The 19,854-nt window shown below is 43.8% G+C and overlaps 1 protein-coding gene across 3 annotated transcripts in view; it reads right to left on the reverse strand.

The window, feature by feature from the left end:
* The window catches only part of LOC131105214 (raftlin-like), an 87,988-nt gene that overhangs the window by 27,409 nt on the left and 40,725 nt on the right, over window positions 1-19,854 (reverse strand). The window contains exons 3-5 of one of the 3 annotated variants that reach the window (XM_058053101.1): window positions 15,962-16,139; window positions 11,015-11,123; window positions 6,665-7,082 (exon numbers count right to left, since the gene is read on the reverse strand). In XM_058053101.1, the coding sequence (XP_057909084.1) occupies window positions 6,665-7,082; window positions 11,015-11,123; window positions 15,962-16,139 (705 nt within the window). Of the gene's footprint in view, window positions 1-6,664; window positions 7,086-11,014; window positions 11,124-11,501; window positions 11,666-15,961; window positions 16,140-19,854 lie in introns of those variants that run through there. The other 2 variants (XM_058053100.1, XM_058053102.1) reach the window with 2 other exon arrangements.

A 19,854-nucleotide genomic window follows, 5' to 3' on the forward strand; every position in this document is an offset into this window, starting at 1 on the left:
ATCTGCATATATCTTTATTTCACTAAAATGCTGTATAGTAGCCTTAGATAATGGTGGACATGTGAATTAACAGTTGCGACCAGGCATAAGGACTGTTAGACAGGTTAGATGTTTTTCTAAGTGAGCTACATGAAAATGAACAAATGGAGGCTCATTTGTTTTCTGATTAGCGAGAGTCAGGATGTCCTCCCGTCTAACGTAACAATGATGAGTGTGCTTTCATGTGTTTTGCTTTGCCAAAAGCTGCAGAAATCCAAAAGTTCGAATCCCATCTCAGGGCTCTGTGCATTGCGTCTATTAGCATCCGCTGTACCCTGTGTGACTGGATGGCGTGATAAGTGCTGAAATGCAAAATCTGCCCCGTGGCTTACTTTTACTACAACAAAACGTGCGGCGAATCAAAATGCGTTTACAAGCTGCTAACGCTGCAAGTCCTCAAATATTACCGCTATTGTTTCCCGGTAAGTTAAAAGGGAGCGTTTATGCTGTAAGCAAGTTAATGTGCAGTCGAACGGTGAATAATGCATTAAAGACTCTCCCATCAATGTTTACATCAAGAGGAAGTATACATAACGCAGCCAGCTACTTTTCTTTGTTTTTTGTCACACTGGGAAACATTTCCTCCGCTTGCACTTGGAAAGACACAAAAGCTCTCCGTGAAGTCGTCTGCTGAGTGCGCGTGAACTCCAGTCAAGCAGATGGAGGAGCAGAATGTGTGACATCGCCACCGACTGGCCTGCCCACATAAACACACACACACACACACAGTGAGGTAGCGGTGGCACCTCCGTCACTCCGGTTGTGGTGTCATCGCAGCAAAGAATGAATCATTCATTAGCACTTCCTGTCAGGCTGCTCTGACGGACACAAAGGCCGGACGCCAAATACCCCCAAATGTTGACATTTTGTGGAGTCACAGTGGAATATTCACGAGGCACCAGCACCAGCACAACATAGGAAATGAAAGTTCCCAAACGATCACCCGTCCAAACACATCCATCTTCACAGTGAAGGACCGTTGGGCCCCTGGTGTCATGTTCATCATGATACCAAACAGTAATATCATCCAATCATTGCTGGATTTCACCGATGCTTGCACTGACGTCAACATTTCAACATTCTGTATTGTCATACAAGTGGAAGAGTCTTCTTCTTCTTTCTCTTTGGGCTTTTCCCTTCAGGGGTCGCCACAGCAAATCAATCTCCTCCATCTGCATCTGTCTCTCTCACACCAGCTCCCCTCATGTCCTCCTTCACTACAATCATAGCTGCTCTAAACGCAGCATCCTTCTACCAATACATTCACTGTCTCTCCTCTGGACATGTCCAAACCATCTCCGTCTGACTTTATCTCCAAGGCCTCGAACATGTAATGTCCCTCTGATGTACTCGTTCCTGATCCTGTCCATCCTGGTCACTCCCAATGAGAACTTCAGTCTCCATTGTTCTGAATTTTTGACCCCAAGTACTTGAAATTCCCCACCTTTGTATCTCTAGAGTCTATGGACTCTAAATCCGAGTCCACAGTTCTGGCCTGGAAAAGGGTGGAGTGCCAGGTTGTGGATGCAATCCTGGAGGACTTTAAGTACCTTTGGGTGTTGTTCATGAACGAGGGAAGGATGGAACACGAGATTAACAGGTGGATTGAGAGAGCTGAGCCAGAAGGTCTCATTTACCAGTGGATTATCTTCCTCGCCTCACCTATGGTCATGAGCTTTGGGTAGGGACTGAAAGGACAAGATTGCGGGTACAAGTGGCAGAGATGAGTTTCCTCTGTAGGGTGGCTGGAGTCTCCCTTAAGAGATAGTCATCCAAGAGAAACTCGAAGAGCGATAGGTGTCTCAGGCTGCCTCCCAGAGGCCTACGTGGGTACGTGTTTAGCGGACATCCGACCGCCTAGGAAGACCTCTGCCGTGAGGAACCGGATGAAACAGCCGGGGAAAGAGAAGCCTGCGCTTCTTGTCTCAGGTTCCTAATGGGCCAACCTCTGTTTCAGGGTACCACCCAAGTGATTTCCAACGATTCTGTACTGTTTTTCAGAGCGTAAAAGGAAGAAAAGGAAGGTGATAGATTGTGATCTTTAGTGTGTTTAGCGTCTTTAGAGTGGGAATGATATTGAAAATCTAGAAGAATCTACAAATCCCGGCCTAACGCAAGCAAAAATGATATCAGATTATGCTCTACCTCCTTCGAGCGTCTGTGAGTGCAAACTGCAGATGAACAGATACTTTACTATGAGATAGTACACAAGGTTGGCCATTTTTTTTTATCTGCTGGTAAGCGACATGAGAAAATAACATCAATCTTTTACCAAGGCCTCCCGGTTCAGAGATAATAAAGACAAATAAGTTGTCTTTGCCCAGCTGGGATGTGGCGAGTAGGTGACCTTCCTCGGTGGAATAGTATCACCAATAGTGTTTTGTCGCTTTAAGACCAAGAAACAAGATGAGTTTTGTTTTTGGTTCTGAATATGAGGCGTCAACACCTGGCAATCTGTTGTCGTTGTTGTTGTTGGAGCGTCGTTAGCATGTGGCTCCGAAGGCTTATCAGATAGGAGGGCAAGTGTCCAGATTGTGGGGCCGACTGTGACCACATTACATCATGTTGACGTGTGTTTGACTAATCTACGATCCATCAGAGCTGAGCTAACGGAGCTGCAAAGACGTTGATGTTGCATGTTTGTTGGCGGGGAGCCTCAGTCCGCCTGAGTATTTTATCTTGTCTGATTTGTCATGAGATGGCAGCCTGGATTAGAGTCTCTTTTTATCTTATCCAGAATATCTGACATCATTCCAGCATGGACTGGATTGTAGACCTTGCAGGGTTTGGACCTTGAACCTGATAAGGACTGAAGGTTTCAAGGTCTACCTTGAGAGTGACATTTGTCTTATCCCTTTGTCTCATCTGAGAACAAGCGAAGAATAAAAGTACCAGCCCAGACAAGAACTTCTGTGGCAAATCAATCCCGAGGTGACAAGCTTCAAGCCCAGTCACGGTCCTCCTCTCTCGGCTGCGAGTGTGAGTGCCAAAGCTGGCCGTGTGTCCACCTCGAGATGCGCGGATTAACGCCGACAAGCCAGCAGAACCTCGGGCATTAGCGGGGGAAGGAACATGGAAGCTTGGCACGGCCTCCCTCACACGCCGTCTGGCCGCTACGCCCGCGCTGCTGGCAGCCTCAGCGAAACGGACCAGGATGGAGGCTGGAGGAGGTGCGGGATAACGGACCCAGGAATGATCTTAAAATGCACAGTGGGGAGCCCCAGATGGACGAGTGTACATGCAAATCACACATACATTTATTATGTAGCGTAGATATTAATAGAGTCCTAGCACACAGTATAGAGCGTCGCTCGCCGACGCTCCCACTGGGGGGTACATCTTGAGCATGGAGCACTCACACGTATCAGGAATAGACGCGAGTAAGGAGGTGGGTGTCTCCATCTGTTAATCCAAAAGCCTCCAACAAAGCCAGGACTTAAAATGTCTCCACCAGTGTCATCTGCCGTTCCTCTTGGGAGGGGACAGTCACAGAGATGCGGTCACGCACGCCTCTTTTTCTGGATAGATGGGGAACCGAGCCACGTAACGGCGTGAAGCCTGCCACAACCCTGTGAAACCATTGCGAAGAATTTCACAGCCTGCGTCGGCTAATTAGGATTTCTTTTGGTTTTTTTTTTTTTTTAAAGCACCGCGGCAACGAGAAAAATGATTTAGTGAAAGCCGTGCAAGAGGATTACATCCCAAGGCAGTGTGTTGTTGTGTAACATTGAGGCAACAGCAGGAAACAACACCTCCGCAGTCGCCAAGGTTTTTTTTTAAACATTTACATCAACAGCCAAAAGTCTGCTGAAGAGAACTTTATCTGGAAAAGAGAGCTAGTCCACAAAGGAGGACATGTAGGTTGTAGGTTGTAGTTCACCACAGCGCTACATAGCTCAGTGCAAAGCTGCCAAACTATTTAGCTACTCGATAACCTTTTTTGTTTGACCCAAACCTTGGTCTAAAAATCCCCATCATAATAAAAAAGTAGTCTTCCAGCAAATGACTTGAGCAGCTGTGTCCTTTCCCAGGTTGAAATCGAAGTGACCTTTCATTATCTTAATTATGGCTCATTTGCTCTTTGTGTGACATCGTCATCAGGGTGTTTGGATTTGTTAGGCGGAAAGACGCCCAGTGTCACCCGCAGTCTGAAAAGTTGACCTTTAATGACCCACACTGGGCCAATTAGTGTATATTTCACTGTTGGTTGAAAGCAGCGGATTATTCACACAGCACAAATGCTTCCACTTTGTTTTAGGCAGCCTGACATTCGTGCATTTGTGCAGGACAGGCCTTTTAATAGATGTTGGGAGATAAGCATTCTCACAAATGTGTTTACTGCTCTTCTCCACAGTGAATAAAAGAAGCAAATATGAAAAGATGTTTTCATATTTATCTTTTGGAGAAAAACATACGATATTTTGACATGCGCTCAGCTACTATATCTTCTGATCTAGTATTGCTAATTTGGCCAAGTGATGTATAGTGAACCACCACAGAAACACATTTCATTCACTCTAAGTCAGTAATAATGTATATGTTACATTATCACACGTGGAGTTTGCATGTTCTCCCCGTACCCGGGTTTTCTCCGGGGTTTCTGTGGGGTTTCCTCCCACATTCCAAAAACATGCTAGGTTAATTGGCCACTCCAAATTGTCCATAGGTATGAATGTGAGTGTGAATGGTTGTTTGTCTATATGTGCCCTGTGATTGGCTGGCGACCAGTCCAGGGTGTACCCCGCCTCTCGCCCCAAGACAGCTGGGATAGGCTCCAGCACCCCCCGCAACCCTCGTGAGGAAAAACGGTAGAAAATGAATGAATGAATGAACATTATCACATGTTTATAAATACGTAGGTAAAATGAATTGGTAAATCCACAGCACACACAGGGTATTCACGGGTTCTTACAAATTTGAATTTGAGGCCTTAAAATGTCTAAAAGTCTCGTCTTCAATACACTGTAAAATAATTAAATACTTAAATACCTCATCTATTGCAGTTAATTGGTTCCAGACCCGACCGTGATCATTAATTTCTGCGTAGCAAGATTGCTTATTTATAATTACAGTATAGAAAACTGACCTTCTAAAAACGTTTGACGTTTAAAAACATGAAATAACACCCAGAAAGTCACCTTTATACATATTACCCAATATAGTAGACATAATAAGAGAAAATAAGTCATTGAAGAAATAAATAAGACGTGTTTGTGTGTGTTCAGTGTTTGACAGGAATCGACTTCTGGGGCTCAGAGTTGCGTTTCAGCTCGGCATGGGTACAATAGCGCATGTTCGGCATTATTGTGTGAGCTCATTCAAACCTGTAATAAAAGCCTGTTGTTCCAGCAATTAAGTCTACTGCTTGTGTAGTAACATTACTGCCACCTAGTGGCCGGTGTAGAATACTACACATCATCACAATGTAGCTCAGGGGTGGGCAAACTACGGCCCGGGGGCCACATCCGGCCCGCCAAGTGTTTGAATACGGCCCGCCCGTTCTTTCCAAAGTATTTCATTTAAAGTCAACATACAAGCTGGCATCATGGCTTAAGCCGACATTTTCATGGTTTGGCGGTTTTATCAATTTTGTTATTTGATGCGGTCTGTTGTTTACAAAGTGAAAAGGGACACAAGCACATAATAATAATAATAATAATAATAATAATAATAATAATAATAATAATAACAATAAATAAATTTATTCTTATTATTATAAATTTATAATGCACTTTACATCAAATAAATGATCTCAAAGTGCACATATAGCAGATTGCATAACACTTTTACAGATACAATAATTTCGTTATTTGATGCGGTCTGTTGTTTACTAAGTGCTCCTGAAAAAAGGGACACAGGCACATAATAATAATAATAACAAATAATAATAATATAAAATAATAATAACAAATAATATAAAATAATACTAAATTTATTCTTCTTATTATAAATTTATAATGCACTTTACATAATAATAATAATAATAATAATAATAATAATAATAATAATAATAATAATAATAAAAAAATAATAATATCAAATAATAATAAATAATATCAAATAATAATAAATGTATTCTTATTATTATAAATTTATAACGCACTTTACATCAAATAAATGATCTCAAAGTGCACATATAGCAGATTGCATGACACTTACAGATTTAATAATTTCGTTATGTGATGTGGTCTGTTGTTTACAAAGTGCTCCTGAAAAAAGGGACACAAGCATATAATAATAATAATACAAATAATAATAATAACAAATAATAATAATAAAAAAATAAATAAATGTATTATTATAAATTTATAACGCACTTTACATCAAATAAATGATCTCAAAGTGCCCATAAAGCAGATTGCATGACACTTTTACAGATACAATAATTCCAGCTGGACTGTTACATATAAAATATCTAGTCTGGCCCCCCCGTCAATTTTGTTAAATCAATGCGGCCCGCCAGTCAAAAAGTTTGCCCACCCCTGATGTAGCTGGTTGGACCGGATTGAAATCTTCGTGAAAAACAGGGCTCTACTGTAGTAGTGAGAATTTGAACCATCTTTTTTGACAGCTTTGCATGACCTGCGGGTGTGATTATATGATGGTAACCATGGCAACCACTCACCACTGGCTTTCTGCAGGTATTTCGGCCCCTGCTTCATCTCTGGCCCGTTGTCCTTATTGTTATTGTGACACGGAGACTCGTCCTCCGTCAGCTCCTCCGATATCAGAGACAAAGCGGCTGAGACTTCATCCTGGCTCCCCGAGTGGTTCCCGGTATTTCCAACCATATCCTTTACCGCTACTTTGTCTTCAGACCTCTCTTGGCCTGAGGAATCTTCCGGAGTGCCCAGGTCTGCGTGGAGGGCGGGGCTGGAGGGGTTGGAGGGACTGCTGCTGCCCAGGGAGCGGAGCACCGAGCTGGGGCTGGAGTGCAGGGACAAAGATGGAGTGTCTGGTTCTCTGATCCTGGTGCAGGGCGCTCCGTACGGTTCCTGGATGAACCCCACGAACATGACCCCCTGGTCGGCCGCATCCTGGATCTGCTGTTATGTAAACAACAAACAAAAAGTTGAGACATTTGAGGAGTGGAATGCCACCCCACAGCAGTGTGTGACCAACAAAGCACATGCATAGTATTTTTACAATGAACTAAGACTTCAGGCTTCCAATCCAACAAAGACCCCAGTCAATACCAAGAACGAAAAACTGCACTAAATATGCACATTTGACATGGATGCAGCGCACATGCTCAGTTGTGCTGCTCATCCCTTCGAGCCATGAGTTGCATCCGCAATGTAGCCTTTTTAACATCGTAGCCTAACGCTCGGTGTCAATAACACGTTGCATGTTTCATTTCATTTCTTTGTGTTCCCGCTTCATTTATTTGATGAAGAGAACCACACACACACACACACACACACTTTATATCTGAGCCAACTGGCATTTTATGTCGATATTGTGATGGTAGCACATAGACAGATTGAGCTATTCACTGACAAAGAATGTTAATGATGCCATTCTCAGCATCCATACACAGGCCCCTGCCTCCCCCCTAAAAGGGGACCCCCTCCTCCTTCCCATCTCCATCTCGAGCGTCCGTGATGGAAGAGAATAAAAATCAAATTGCAGGTTATTCACTATGAAATTAAATTGGAAAACAGTCAAATGGTTTCCCAGCCTTATTGCCTGGTGCACGGCGCTTCCACGCCACGCTGCTCCTTCCAATGCGTCCAAATGGAATCACCCAGATAAAAGGTTGTTTTTCATTTAAAGCTAATGCAGGCAGGCGGTGGATGGGGAGGGGGGGGGAAGAGATGAATGGATGGGAGAGATCGCTCCGTCACATTTGGATGATTGAATTCATTTTCAATAACGCTATCATCATTAGCATCATTTCATTAAAGGCCTTGTTTGGACAAGCGGAAAACACACATAATAATAATAAAAATGTTTACTCACACCCACAACATCAGATACAACACGATACTGTATCCGCCCCCCCCCCTCCCTCCAAAAAAAAAGTAAAAAAAACACCCCTTACAAAGATAATATGGTAATGTTTGCTTGTGATTGACAGTGTCAGAGAACAATATGTTTAGTATTGTGTCCTTTATCGTACTGAAGGTTGTTTCTATATTTTGGTTACCTTATTTAACTAAATGAGAGGGTCCAGTACACCCTTAACTACAAGTACAACCACAACTATTACCACATCGTTGTATCATACAGTACATGTTTAGTACAGCTTTAGTATTTGATCTGTGTTTTGGACGGTATTTAGAAAGGTATACAAAACTGTGGTGAGACCAGCCATGTTGTTTGGTCTAGAGACCACTGAGGGTAAGACAGGAAGCAGAACTGGAGGTAGCAGAGATGAGGATGCTGAGGTTCTCATTGGGAGTGACCAGGATGGATAGGATCAGCAAGGAGTACATCAGGAGTACTGAGATGGTTGGGACATGTCCAGAGGAAAGATAGTGAATATATTGGTAGAAGGATGCTGCGTTTAGAGCTGCCAGGTAGGAGGCGTAGAGGAAGACCAAAGAGGAGGTTTATGGATGTAATGGAGGACATATGCAGAAAACAGGGTTGGATGGAGGAGATCGATTTTGCTGTGGCGACCCCTGAAGGGAAAAGCCCAAAGAAAAAGAAGAAGAAGATTTATTGTGTGTCCTTTACAAGGTCGCTGTACAACATAACATATTATTATGCCAAAATAGTAAACACGATATTTTCTGCAAATAGTGGCCATTTACTCAATTGCAGACCGTGTGGCAGAATGTCTTTTTGCGGCCATACTCCCGTACTCAGAAATGTCAGTATTTTTCCCTTCTTTCTCCTGTTGAAATTGTTTCACGAAAATTTCCAGAATTTAAATTTTCATCAAAATTCTTTCGTATCCACGTTTAAACTCAGCAATCTGTGAGGACAGTGGTAAGTATTTTTTTGGCCAAATTAAGCACAAAATGACGTGAAGTTGATACCAACCATAGGCTTTGTTACCTATATCATCATATAGCTGGGATGCAGATTGAAATATATTCATTGGCTGGTCGCCAGCCAATCACAGGGCACATATAGACAAACAACCATTCTGACAAAGCAATAGTTCAAAGTACCAGTCACTAAATCAAACACCATAATTCATTTTCTACCGCTTTTACTCACGAGGGTCGCGGGGGTGCTGGAGCCTATCCCAGCTGTCTTTGGGCAAGAGGCGGGGTACACCCTGGACTGGTGGCCAGCCAATCACAGGGCACATATAGACAAACAACCATTCACACTCACATTCATACCTATGGACAATTTGGAGTCACCAATTAACCTAGCATGTTTTTGGAATGTGGGAGGAAACCGGAGTACCCGGAGAAAACCCACGCATGCAAACTCCACACAGAGATGGTCGAGGGTGGAATTGAACCCTCGTCTCCTAGCTGTGAGGTCTGCGCGCTAACCACTCGATCGCCGTGCCACCGATTGAAATATATATCCATCCATTTTCTATGCCGCTTATATACTCCCTTGGGTTGCAGGGTTATGCTGGGGCCTATCACAGCTGACTTTGGGTGAGAGGCGGGGTACACCCTGGACTGGTCTTAGCACATCTGCATGTGTTGCTTTACAAAATATGTAAGTGACCCCGAAATCCTTACTTTTTTCAATATGTGGCCCCAATATGTGACTGTTTTCGGTGCTGCTGCTTTGGTTAGCGATGATTTTCTTTAACGTGAATGTCATACGTTGTGTCTTTTATAGTCGGGCCCACTATTTGAGGACATTTTCGAGTGCACCTGCTGATGCCACGATTGCAGACTGCAATGATTGCTCACAAAGTCATGGTGATATATTCATGATATTTGTGTGTGGATGCGCCATGAACAGATGCACACAACACGTCGCCTCAGGTGGGATCATTTCCCCGTGGCATAAACATTGTGCGGTTGAAAGGTGCGAGAAGGTGATGCAGACGTTGCCGCCGCAGGTCAAGCAGCCTTTGAGGTCGAAGCACTTTGCATCGCTTGGTTTCCCCTTCATTAGCTCCCACGACTCACCATGAAAACTTGATGGAATCATTCCGGAAGCATCCTGCCAGCAGCATATCAACAATTTCAATTCTGACTTGAAACTGCATTTCCTATTTCCTTCCCCGGGAAAGTTATTAAGGTGGTGGCAGGAGGAGGCATCTGAAGGTCAAGATGGAAGCTGGCGGCAGCGACGGATAATGATGGAAAGCAAAAGTAATGATAGAGAAGGAAAGACTGTCCATCCCTGTCCACCGTGCTTGTAATAGAAGTCCAGCATGGCAGCCGCTCTCTTCCTCAGCTCAGCAGATTAAAATGATAAGCAGCAGTAATGAGGTTCAACAGGACCACCGTGGCATGACTAATAGAAGGGAGAGGCATTCGGGTTGCTAAGTACACAGATTACACAAAGACGAGATGGTGGTTCATGTGTTCATGTCAGACACTTTTTCATTTCTTCATTCCCATGGAGGGATTTCTTCTGGTCTTTTTTGGAGGCTGGATTCAGAACATGATTGACACCCATGTGTTTGCCAGAAAGATTGACAGGAGGGGGGTCTCACAGTCAGGAGATTGAGGGTTTGCATATGCATATATGCATATATGCGTTTATGGGTTTTCTCCAAGTACTCCAACTTCCAGAAGCACTCCCAGTGATGTCAGCGCCCAGCATGCCTTGCGGTACTTGTTTTGTACTTATTGTTATTGATGGTTTGTATAATAGTGGCGGCATCAAGAGGTGGATTAAGTCCCCACCGAAGCCCCAGGTACCAAATGCGCCAACTGCCACTGATAGATGGATATTGACATGATATTCACACGACTACCTTTCTACTAGTCTTATAGTCTAGTCTAGTCTTTAAACAACAACTAAAATGACATCAATTAATGCTATTCTCAATACCATCACAGTATGAAAGCAGTACCGTATCAAGCGCAACCCCTCTTACCTTCTTGACGTAGCCTTGGATGAGCTCGGGGGTGGGCACCTGCTCTGCGGTCAGGCACTTCTCCAGCTGTAGCTTGTATGGGGGTTGCATGGGCTGCCTCCTGTCCGCCCTGCAGGCAACACAGCAGGTGAAAAGGATGGTCAGCCATGCTTGCATTCATTTGTAACATGAATATAAACAAACCATCGAACAGGTTTACATGCATACTTTACATTTAATCCCTTGTTTATCACAGTTAATTTGTTCCAGACCTGACCTATCCAGACCTTTCCGCAAAGTATTCCTTATTTATGAATGGAATATTTTTGGAGTTAGAGCATACAAAACCTGTTTGCTACCTTCTGGATACATTTTTTTTTTAATGATGAGAGCTCTCCAAACATGAAATAACACCCCTAGAGTCACCTTTACGCTCTTGAAAATCATCAGGGGTGCCCAAACTTTTTCATACCACTGTAAATATGTATTTTAGGTCCATTATTTTTACCCCTCTCCGGTATGCATTGGAGCTCATCCTTGAGGCCATGAACACATCCTGAGTGCACGCAGCTGTGTCAGTGGAGTGATGGCTGCCCTGTTGGAGGCCACAACACCTACAAGCAAACAACATCTCCATCCTCGCACATGAAAGGCATGCTACCAAAAGCAGGAAATTTGATGCAAATCTCCCCCAACAACAACACCCCCACCCCCAACACACACCCTTGGAGGCCACATGAGTGTGTTTAGGCATGCAGGCAGGTTCTATTTATAAGACCATGTTTCCCATTCTTCTCCCATGTTGGCCCTGAGGAGGAGGAGAAGAGGAGCGTCGCTGCTTCCATCTCCCCGCTGCTCATCCTGTTGACACACGCCCTTTTCCTCACTGCATGTGTATGTGTGCACATCTGCCCTGCGTGAGTCCTGGCTTTAACATGGACACCTGGCGTGCATGTTATGAGAGCTTCTCATGGTCTGTTATTGCATGGAAGATGCTGACACTCACTGACTTTTAACACCTCCCCAACATAGGAGCACCATTGGATCTAAAGCACCTTCAGCATCTTTGGTTGGACTGCAGTCTCTGAACCTCCATTCTTCATCTTAGCAGGACATCTTTTTGGACAATTATATGCTTCCAACTTTGTGTGAACAATTTGGGAAGTGGCGGCACGGCGGACGAGTGGTGAGCGTGCAGACCTCACAGCTAGGAGACCAGGGTTCAATTCCACCCTCGGGCATCTCTGTGTGGAGTTTGCCTAGCATGTTTCCTCCCACATTCCAAAAAATTAGCCACTCCAAATTGTCCATAGGTATGAATGTGAGTGTGAATGGTTGTTTGTCTATATGTGCCCTGTGATTGGCTGGCGACCAGTCCAGGGTGTACCCCGCCTCTCGCCCGAAGACAGCTGGGATAGGCTCCAGCAGCCCCGCGACCCTCGTGAGGAAAAGCGGTAGAAAATGAATGAATGAATGAATTTGGGAAGTCAGAGGCAACATCAAGAAGGCGGCTTTTCCTTCAAAAACTTCAAACACAAGCGTTTGCACGCCTTTTCTCTCAAAAGTGAAGCAGTACACAGTAGGTTTTTTCACGTTTGATCCCTTAGGAACACAAATTCCTGTAAGAACATCATTAAAAAGTCCCTTTGGCATATTAGGGGCACCTCTTATCCTTGCACTGTGGCCTAAGACAGTCGAGGCCTTTTCAGACACACTAAAATCTTGAAGAATGTCTTCCTAGAAGACATTTTCTTCAGTTCTTGTAGCTACATGAAAATGTTGGGCTTTACTATTAAACAACCTTGGTTGGGGTCTGATAAGCATTGTGTCTTGGTTGCCATGGTGACAGTTCTACCTGTGAAAATGCAACAATGGAGTGTATTTATTTCTTGTATTTAACTGTCCATCAGCAAAGTCCACTCCATTTGTTTAGTTGCACCTTTTTTCCACACAGCCAGAAGTTGCCTAACAACATCAGGAATTTCATAGTGGCCACCTTTCAAATGAATGAAAAGCTTTTTCAGAGCAAAACATCTACGTTGAAAACGATCCCTGGCAGAGAATGGTGGCATGAAGTGAGCTAATGCGCCGTGTGACGGGTATGCCAGCATCCACACAATAAAAGTGGTCCTCTCATGCAACATGCGCAACCGGTGAGGCTATAAAAAGATTCCCAGTCGAAAAGTCGACTCCCTCTGGGCTCCTTTTTCTTCGCACGAAGAGCGTCGCTAGAGCGCTCAGCCACCGCGTGGCCTCCATCTATCGCCATGACAACACAACCAGGGGAGCACATGGAAACATTTCTTCTCATTTTCACCTGTTTGTCATTCCGTGTGAGCCTGTCACCTCTATTGCTTTTTAGTGCGGACCTCATCATTATCTCTCTCCTGCAGCCCCGCCCACATCCTTGCTTCCTTCCTTCCTTCCTTCCTCGCTACGTGTAGTAATGTTGAATACATCCCATCAGCCACTGCCTGCCCAACTGTAACTCTGCTACATCACAACCGAATGGAACATCGGAAGATTTCATAGTTGACATTCAATGTTTTCTGATGGGACGATTCATTCTTGGGGGATGGGTGGGATTGGTTTTCATGTCATCTAGAGGTACAGCGGTGTACTACAACGATATTTCTTTTATGCAATGTGATCTTTTGTCCTCATGAAAATGGTTCCAATGAACTGACTTGTTTGGAAAACCAGCAAGTTTGCAAGTTTGTGAAAATTATTGATCGGACAGTCTGCATCCAATTAGGGATGCTGCCATCAGGGTTTTATGCTGCCAATTTTCATAGCATTTTGATATTCCATCCATGAGTGAAATCAGCTGATGCAGATCGCATGGATTAGTTATACATTTTAATGTATTTATGTCGAGTGCTATTGGCCAGGGGTGCTGCATAACGGGGAAAGGTCAGGATAATTCCAAGGTCCCCTGACTGCCATAGGACGAAAAAATGGGTAAAATCAATAATTAATAAGGGGGGGGGGTGATAATTTTTTTCATGGGGCCCAGAATTCATGACTGCACCCGTTCTACTGGCTATATGACATGAAAAAAGGAACCATGACATGAAGTTGTATGATATCCACATCAGCAGTGTAGGGCATCAATAATGATTTTTGCGGATGCGACGAAGTGGGGGGGTGGGGGGTTGGGGCGTCACTGCTGATGCACTAAACTGCTGATGGAGTTCTAGCACACCCCGTGTCTTCAACCATCTCGTCCGATGAATTTTGTTGTTTCTTGAGTTATTTGCTAAACAATCTGACTGTCATGCACATACGGGCGAATGTTGTCTAGCGCAGTGATTTTCAACCACTGTGCCGCGGCACACTAGTGTACCTTGAGAAACCGTCAGGTGTGCCGTGAGGAATTATCCAATATCACTTTTTATAATTAACATTTATTAATCATCATTTGCAAATATTATGTCAATAGCCATTATGTCAATAGTATACATGGACCCAAATATTCCAATTGCATTTGGTTTATTTGCTCAAACGGAAAGAATTGAACAGGGATGGAATATTCCTTTAACCAATCCGATTGAGGTATCTTGTACCCACTCAAACGGAACGTTGTCTGGGTGCCTTCTTCTTCGTGGTGTTTTTCTTCTTCTGTTGTTTATTGGCGGTTGGCAAGCAGCTTTCTTATGCATTAGCGCCATCTGTGAAACAGAATCTAAAAACTTCTATACTTTATTCACAAGTGCAGTTTTATTAAAAAAGAAAATATATATCTATATAAAACATGTCCTGAGTTTAATTATAAAATATTAGCAAGATTGAATTTGATCTTTTCCTGTTTAAATTGATCCCGGGTGCGTTCTTTCAGCGCATGCTCAGATATGACGTAACACGCAGATCCAGACGTTCTTCACTTTTAAAAATGGAGGCCAGCAATCGGCACTGGACTAAGCAAAGTTTGTTTTTGATTCAAACTAAATTTCAAGACTGGACAGACAAAAAACTGATGTGATGTTGATGTTTACATTTTACTGGGCATGCCCTTTTGACTATTCTGGTTGATTTTCACGGCACATGTAGACAAGAGATTGGAATATTCCTTTCTATGGATACCATTGTTTCCCGAAAGGTCATTCAGAAAGAGAAAAAGTGGTGATGTAAAAACGTGGCTACTGTGGAGTGTCTGTGGTGTAAAGACTGGCAGAGCAATGTAATATTGGTCCGTGTGGCAACACCTACCTTGTTCCTCCGATAGACTTATTGATGGATGTGTGAGGTCGGGGTGACATTTTGTAACATTTTTGGTTAGTGGTGTGCCACAAGATTTTTACAATGTAAAAAACGTGCCGTGGCTCAAAAAAGGTTGAAAAACACTGGGCTAACCTAACATGGTGGCTAAGCTAACAAAGCTATCTTAGTGTTGCTAAGGTTTATTTCCAAGATTCAATGTAATGTTGTCATGAGGACTTTAACAAGGATAAAACATATCAGGTTCTTACAGTCAGGTTTGAGACCTTTATCATTTCAAAAACGAATGGAGCCAAAGGACTTCTCCACATGCGAATCAGAGCTTTTCTTCTATTCACTCTCACGCTCACACACACACACACACACACACACACAAGTGACCACAGAGAAAAGTGCCTGATTGTGAATATGGTGCTTTAATCTTACTCTCTGGCTTGCATTTGTCTTTTTTTTTGACTGATTCTGTGTTGAATCTTTAACGGGTTCTCTTATCAACTCGCCATGAGGACCAAGCAGCTTCCCTGTTATTCCGTTCTTATGTTCTCATGTTACCAGATTCCCAAAAGCGGTCATCATTTTTATCCTCAGCGAAACCTGTCTCCGATACATTATTTGTTGTTTTTCCACAACTTCAGTCTATTCTCTGTTTCCCGTGGTTCCAGATCATTGGCGATAATTCCCAACCGGGACACCCAGGGTTCAATTTATGTCAGTTCTCAGTGTGTGCCTGTAAACAACGACGACACATACCCATCGCTTAGCTGCACCAGGATGGCACGGTAGAGTTGGTGTTGCGGGCTGTTGGACTCCGGGCCACAGGGATGGATGAAGGGATGGATGGCCGCCAGAACGAAGCCCTGCTGGTAAAGTTCTGCTAACTGTCCGGGGAGCTCTCGCACTGAGGACAGGCGCAATGTGGAAGTCCCTCCTGAAACACACAAATGAGGAGTTCTTCCCTTAAACAAAGAACTTTGCGGTTCCAAATCACATGTACCTGGAAGGTCATGATATCAACTTAACGTTACATTACCAATTCTAGTTAGCACAACCGTATTAATTGCTATTGGCATTAAAGACTGCGAACAACCGTGCAAATTTTCCTCAATCCAAGAGAGACGAAAAAGTAAACAGACCGTGTAAATGTCATGGCTGACATTCTCAAATAAGAATCCGCAGCTGCAGCAGCAGTTAACTATAATTAAAATTGTCCTACAAGAAATAAATAAATCAAGATCTGACAATTTGCATTTCAGATTTTCCACAAAGTCATTTACAATTCACTCCAGGTTCTAAATTAGCCCCACGCTCCCCACCGCAGCCCCTCAATCTGAGACTTAATAGGAGAAGATCAAAATCCAATCAGCGCTGATTGCTGACACTGCACACCATCGGCAGCCTGACCATCCAAGAGCAGAGCACGCCGCCTAACGAGCTGCAATCAGCAAGGGTCGTTAAATAACAGGAAGTTAGCCACCTAAAGAGACCAGGGAGTAGAACTTGCGGCCGTTAGCGAATGACGCTAACATCAATCAAGATTTACGCTAATGAGCACATTAAAAGGACAACTATTACATGTAAAAAAGAAGAGTACCAAGACAAAGAGTTAGCAAGTTAGCATAGCTCTTGGTTGCTTGGATGTTGGACGGCTGCCGTCGCAGCGGCGCGCCACGCTCAGTTTGCTGGAGGCCAAACAGCTGTGGCACATGGGAGAACGCCAAGATGGGGACACGAGCATGGGAAGGGGGGGGCTGGTTGTCTGCTGGGGCTGTCAGCGGAGGCGGGAAACACCGCTTTGGCTCATTAGAGTGAAAGTAGGAAGGTCGGGGGGAGGTCAGACTGCCAAATAAATACTTAAAACACTTTAGTTCTCGACTGTCTTAGGCCACAGTGCAAGGATAAGAGGTGCCCCTAATATGCCAAAGTGACTTTTTAATGATGTTCTTACAGGAATTTGTGTTCCTGAGGGATCAAACGTGAAAAACCTACTGGGTACTGCTTCACTTTTGAGAGGAGAGGGGCGCAAAGGCTTGTTTTTGAAGGAAAAGCCGCCTTCATGATGTTGCCTCTGACTCGCCTTGCTAAACAAGCCCGCCCATTGTTTGTGTATTAAAAAAAAAGGCAGGCTTCACCACACATCTTAAAATAAAGCTTCACAGCTGTTTCCCCTCAGCAACACTGAGGACTATACGTTTCAACATTGTTATTCTCCAGCAAATATAATACAATATAACATTTTCTCCAACACAATACAGTAAACCTCGGATATATCGGACTCGGATATATCAGAAATTCGCTCACAACGGACAGATAAAAAAGAACAAATGTTTCTGTAATGCATTTCCAATAAAAATTCATTGCATATATCGGATTTTTTATAACGGATTTCGCCTATTTCGGACAAAATCTCCAGTCCCGTTCCAATGCATTTCCATTAAATTTCCCTCACATATATCTGATGGCCGCATCGAGGCGCTCCGATTCGCCGAATCGTGACAGGCCGCTATACGACGTCATTTGCAGCGTTTGCAGCGTTGCCTGCGCGTCCAGGTACATTGGAAACATAGTCAAGGAAGTGCCTTTTTATAATGGATAAAATCCGATTTACGCATATACCGGATATAAATCCGATATAAGCGTAAAACGGACATTTTCCAGTATTCGCATATAACGGATTTCGCTTATATCGGACAAAACCAGTGGGAACAATTTAATCCGATATATCCGAGGTTTACTGTACATTCATTCATTTTCTACCGCTTTTTCCTCACAAGGGTCACGGGGGTACTGGAGCCTATCTCAAGGATGTTTCAGGGTAAATCCGCATCCTCTTGACTGAAAAGCTCAAATTTGTTTGTCTCCTCCCCCGGCCACGCCTACTCTACTACAATTGGTCAGGGCTCCTACCATTAATTCGTGTGATGCTGACATCTGTTACAAAGCATCTAATAACGTGCCGCCAGAGGAAAGGCTGACATTTAATCCTGAACTTGAGAGAGCGGGTTAGGTGTGAAGAGGGAAGTGTCATGAAACTTTGAACTGGGGCTCCTTCCTGCGATGCCGCCACGTCTCCATCAGTCAGTCAGCACGTTTAAAAATAGATGAGTAAATATGAAATTAATAAGCTGAAAGATTCAGCACACACAGACGCCTCTGGGAGAGACGCTTCCACCACATTTGCATGGAGGAGAAAATAGGCTGGCATATATTATCCACTCCGCTGCCACCATGGATGTTTGATCCCGCCTGGTGTGGGTTATTAGAGCCGCGCCTACAGGACACAATCCTTTATTTTATTGTCAATAAAAATATTTGAGTCAAGCGAAATGTAAGTAATGTATACGTCATGGTGTGCAACACTCGCATAGACAAACATGCAGGCAATTTTCTCTTAAAATTGTCTGCTGCCATCTTTGATTATGAGGTCTCACTCCTTCAGCAATTCTGAATCCTGGTCTGTCAACTTCATGTTAGCCTGAGGATACACCCCCTCCCCCTTGTCCCCCTCAACATACATACATATAACCCCCCCCCCCCCCCCCCCCCCCCAGCCTTGCTGTGTTTAATGGTACTGTCTGACTCTGCAGGCTAACATAATTTCACAGAAAACCAATTTGTTTCTTGTCAGGCGGCAGCTTCTATTTTGGTTGTGCGACTGTTTTTTTTTTCTTGTAAATGACACAAAGTGAAGAATGTGACTTCCTGTTTCACATGTCAGCTTTGGAGATTTTGGACAGACTCCCATTTGCAGCGTTGTTTGTCAACGTTACACACATATGCTCACATTTCATTTGAACATGTTCACTGTCAGCTGTGCTCTCTCGTGTTGGCAAATGGCTACGCAACAACAACGTCTGTGTTGACTCTTTTTCAGCGGGTAGTGAATTGGGCTGCTGTACAGGTGGCTCTCGAGTTACGTTTCACCTCATGACATTTTGTGTTCAGAGGTTTCATGTTACAGCAGTTTCGCGTTACGCTGTTACAATGTTTCATGTTACTGTTGTGGGGCATCGTTGATATGCGTTTCAACTTTTCGTGTTACACACTTTTGTAATAGCGTTGCATGTGACAACTTGTCGTTTTATGGCAGGGCTCGACAATAACGATGTACCGATGGCCCGGGGCAAGTTAAAACCAAATTGGGGCATGTAAATCCAATCAGTGATATTCCCGTTGGGCAAGTGTACTTTGGCATGCCATACTGCCAAGAGTTTTTTTAAAAGCGGTTCTTGTTGGGTGTTGGTAAAAAACACGGACTGCGTAATTCCGGTGGTAATTTGCAAACCAATCCTTGCAAATTTTGAAATGGACCAATCAGAATCGTTTATTTAGACCGCGGTCCGTAGTCCACAGTCCGTGTTTTACCCACACCCGTTCTTGTTCACGATCAACCAATCAGCAATGGTTTGACTAGGAAAACATCTATCATGGCGTCCCTGCCAACATGGTCTAATACTTCAACAACTTGTGAAGGAAAACAGCAAAAAGTGATGAACCAGTGCCTCCTAAACAAGTATTTTATTAGCGGCAGCAAATCAAATGATGGCACAGGTGAGTGAATCACATTGCTGTGACAATTTGAAGTGGTCACAATGAAACACCACCCATTAGATCCAATACCAAGTGCTGATTTTGCACAAGCTACA

This window comes from Doryrhamphus excisus, chromosome 17 (genome assembly GCF_030265055.1).
Source record: "Doryrhamphus excisus isolate RoL2022-K1 chromosome 17, RoL_Dexc_1.0, whole genome shotgun sequence".
Taxonomy (NCBI): Eukaryota; Metazoa; Chordata; class Actinopteri; order Syngnathiformes; family Syngnathidae; genus Doryrhamphus; species Doryrhamphus excisus.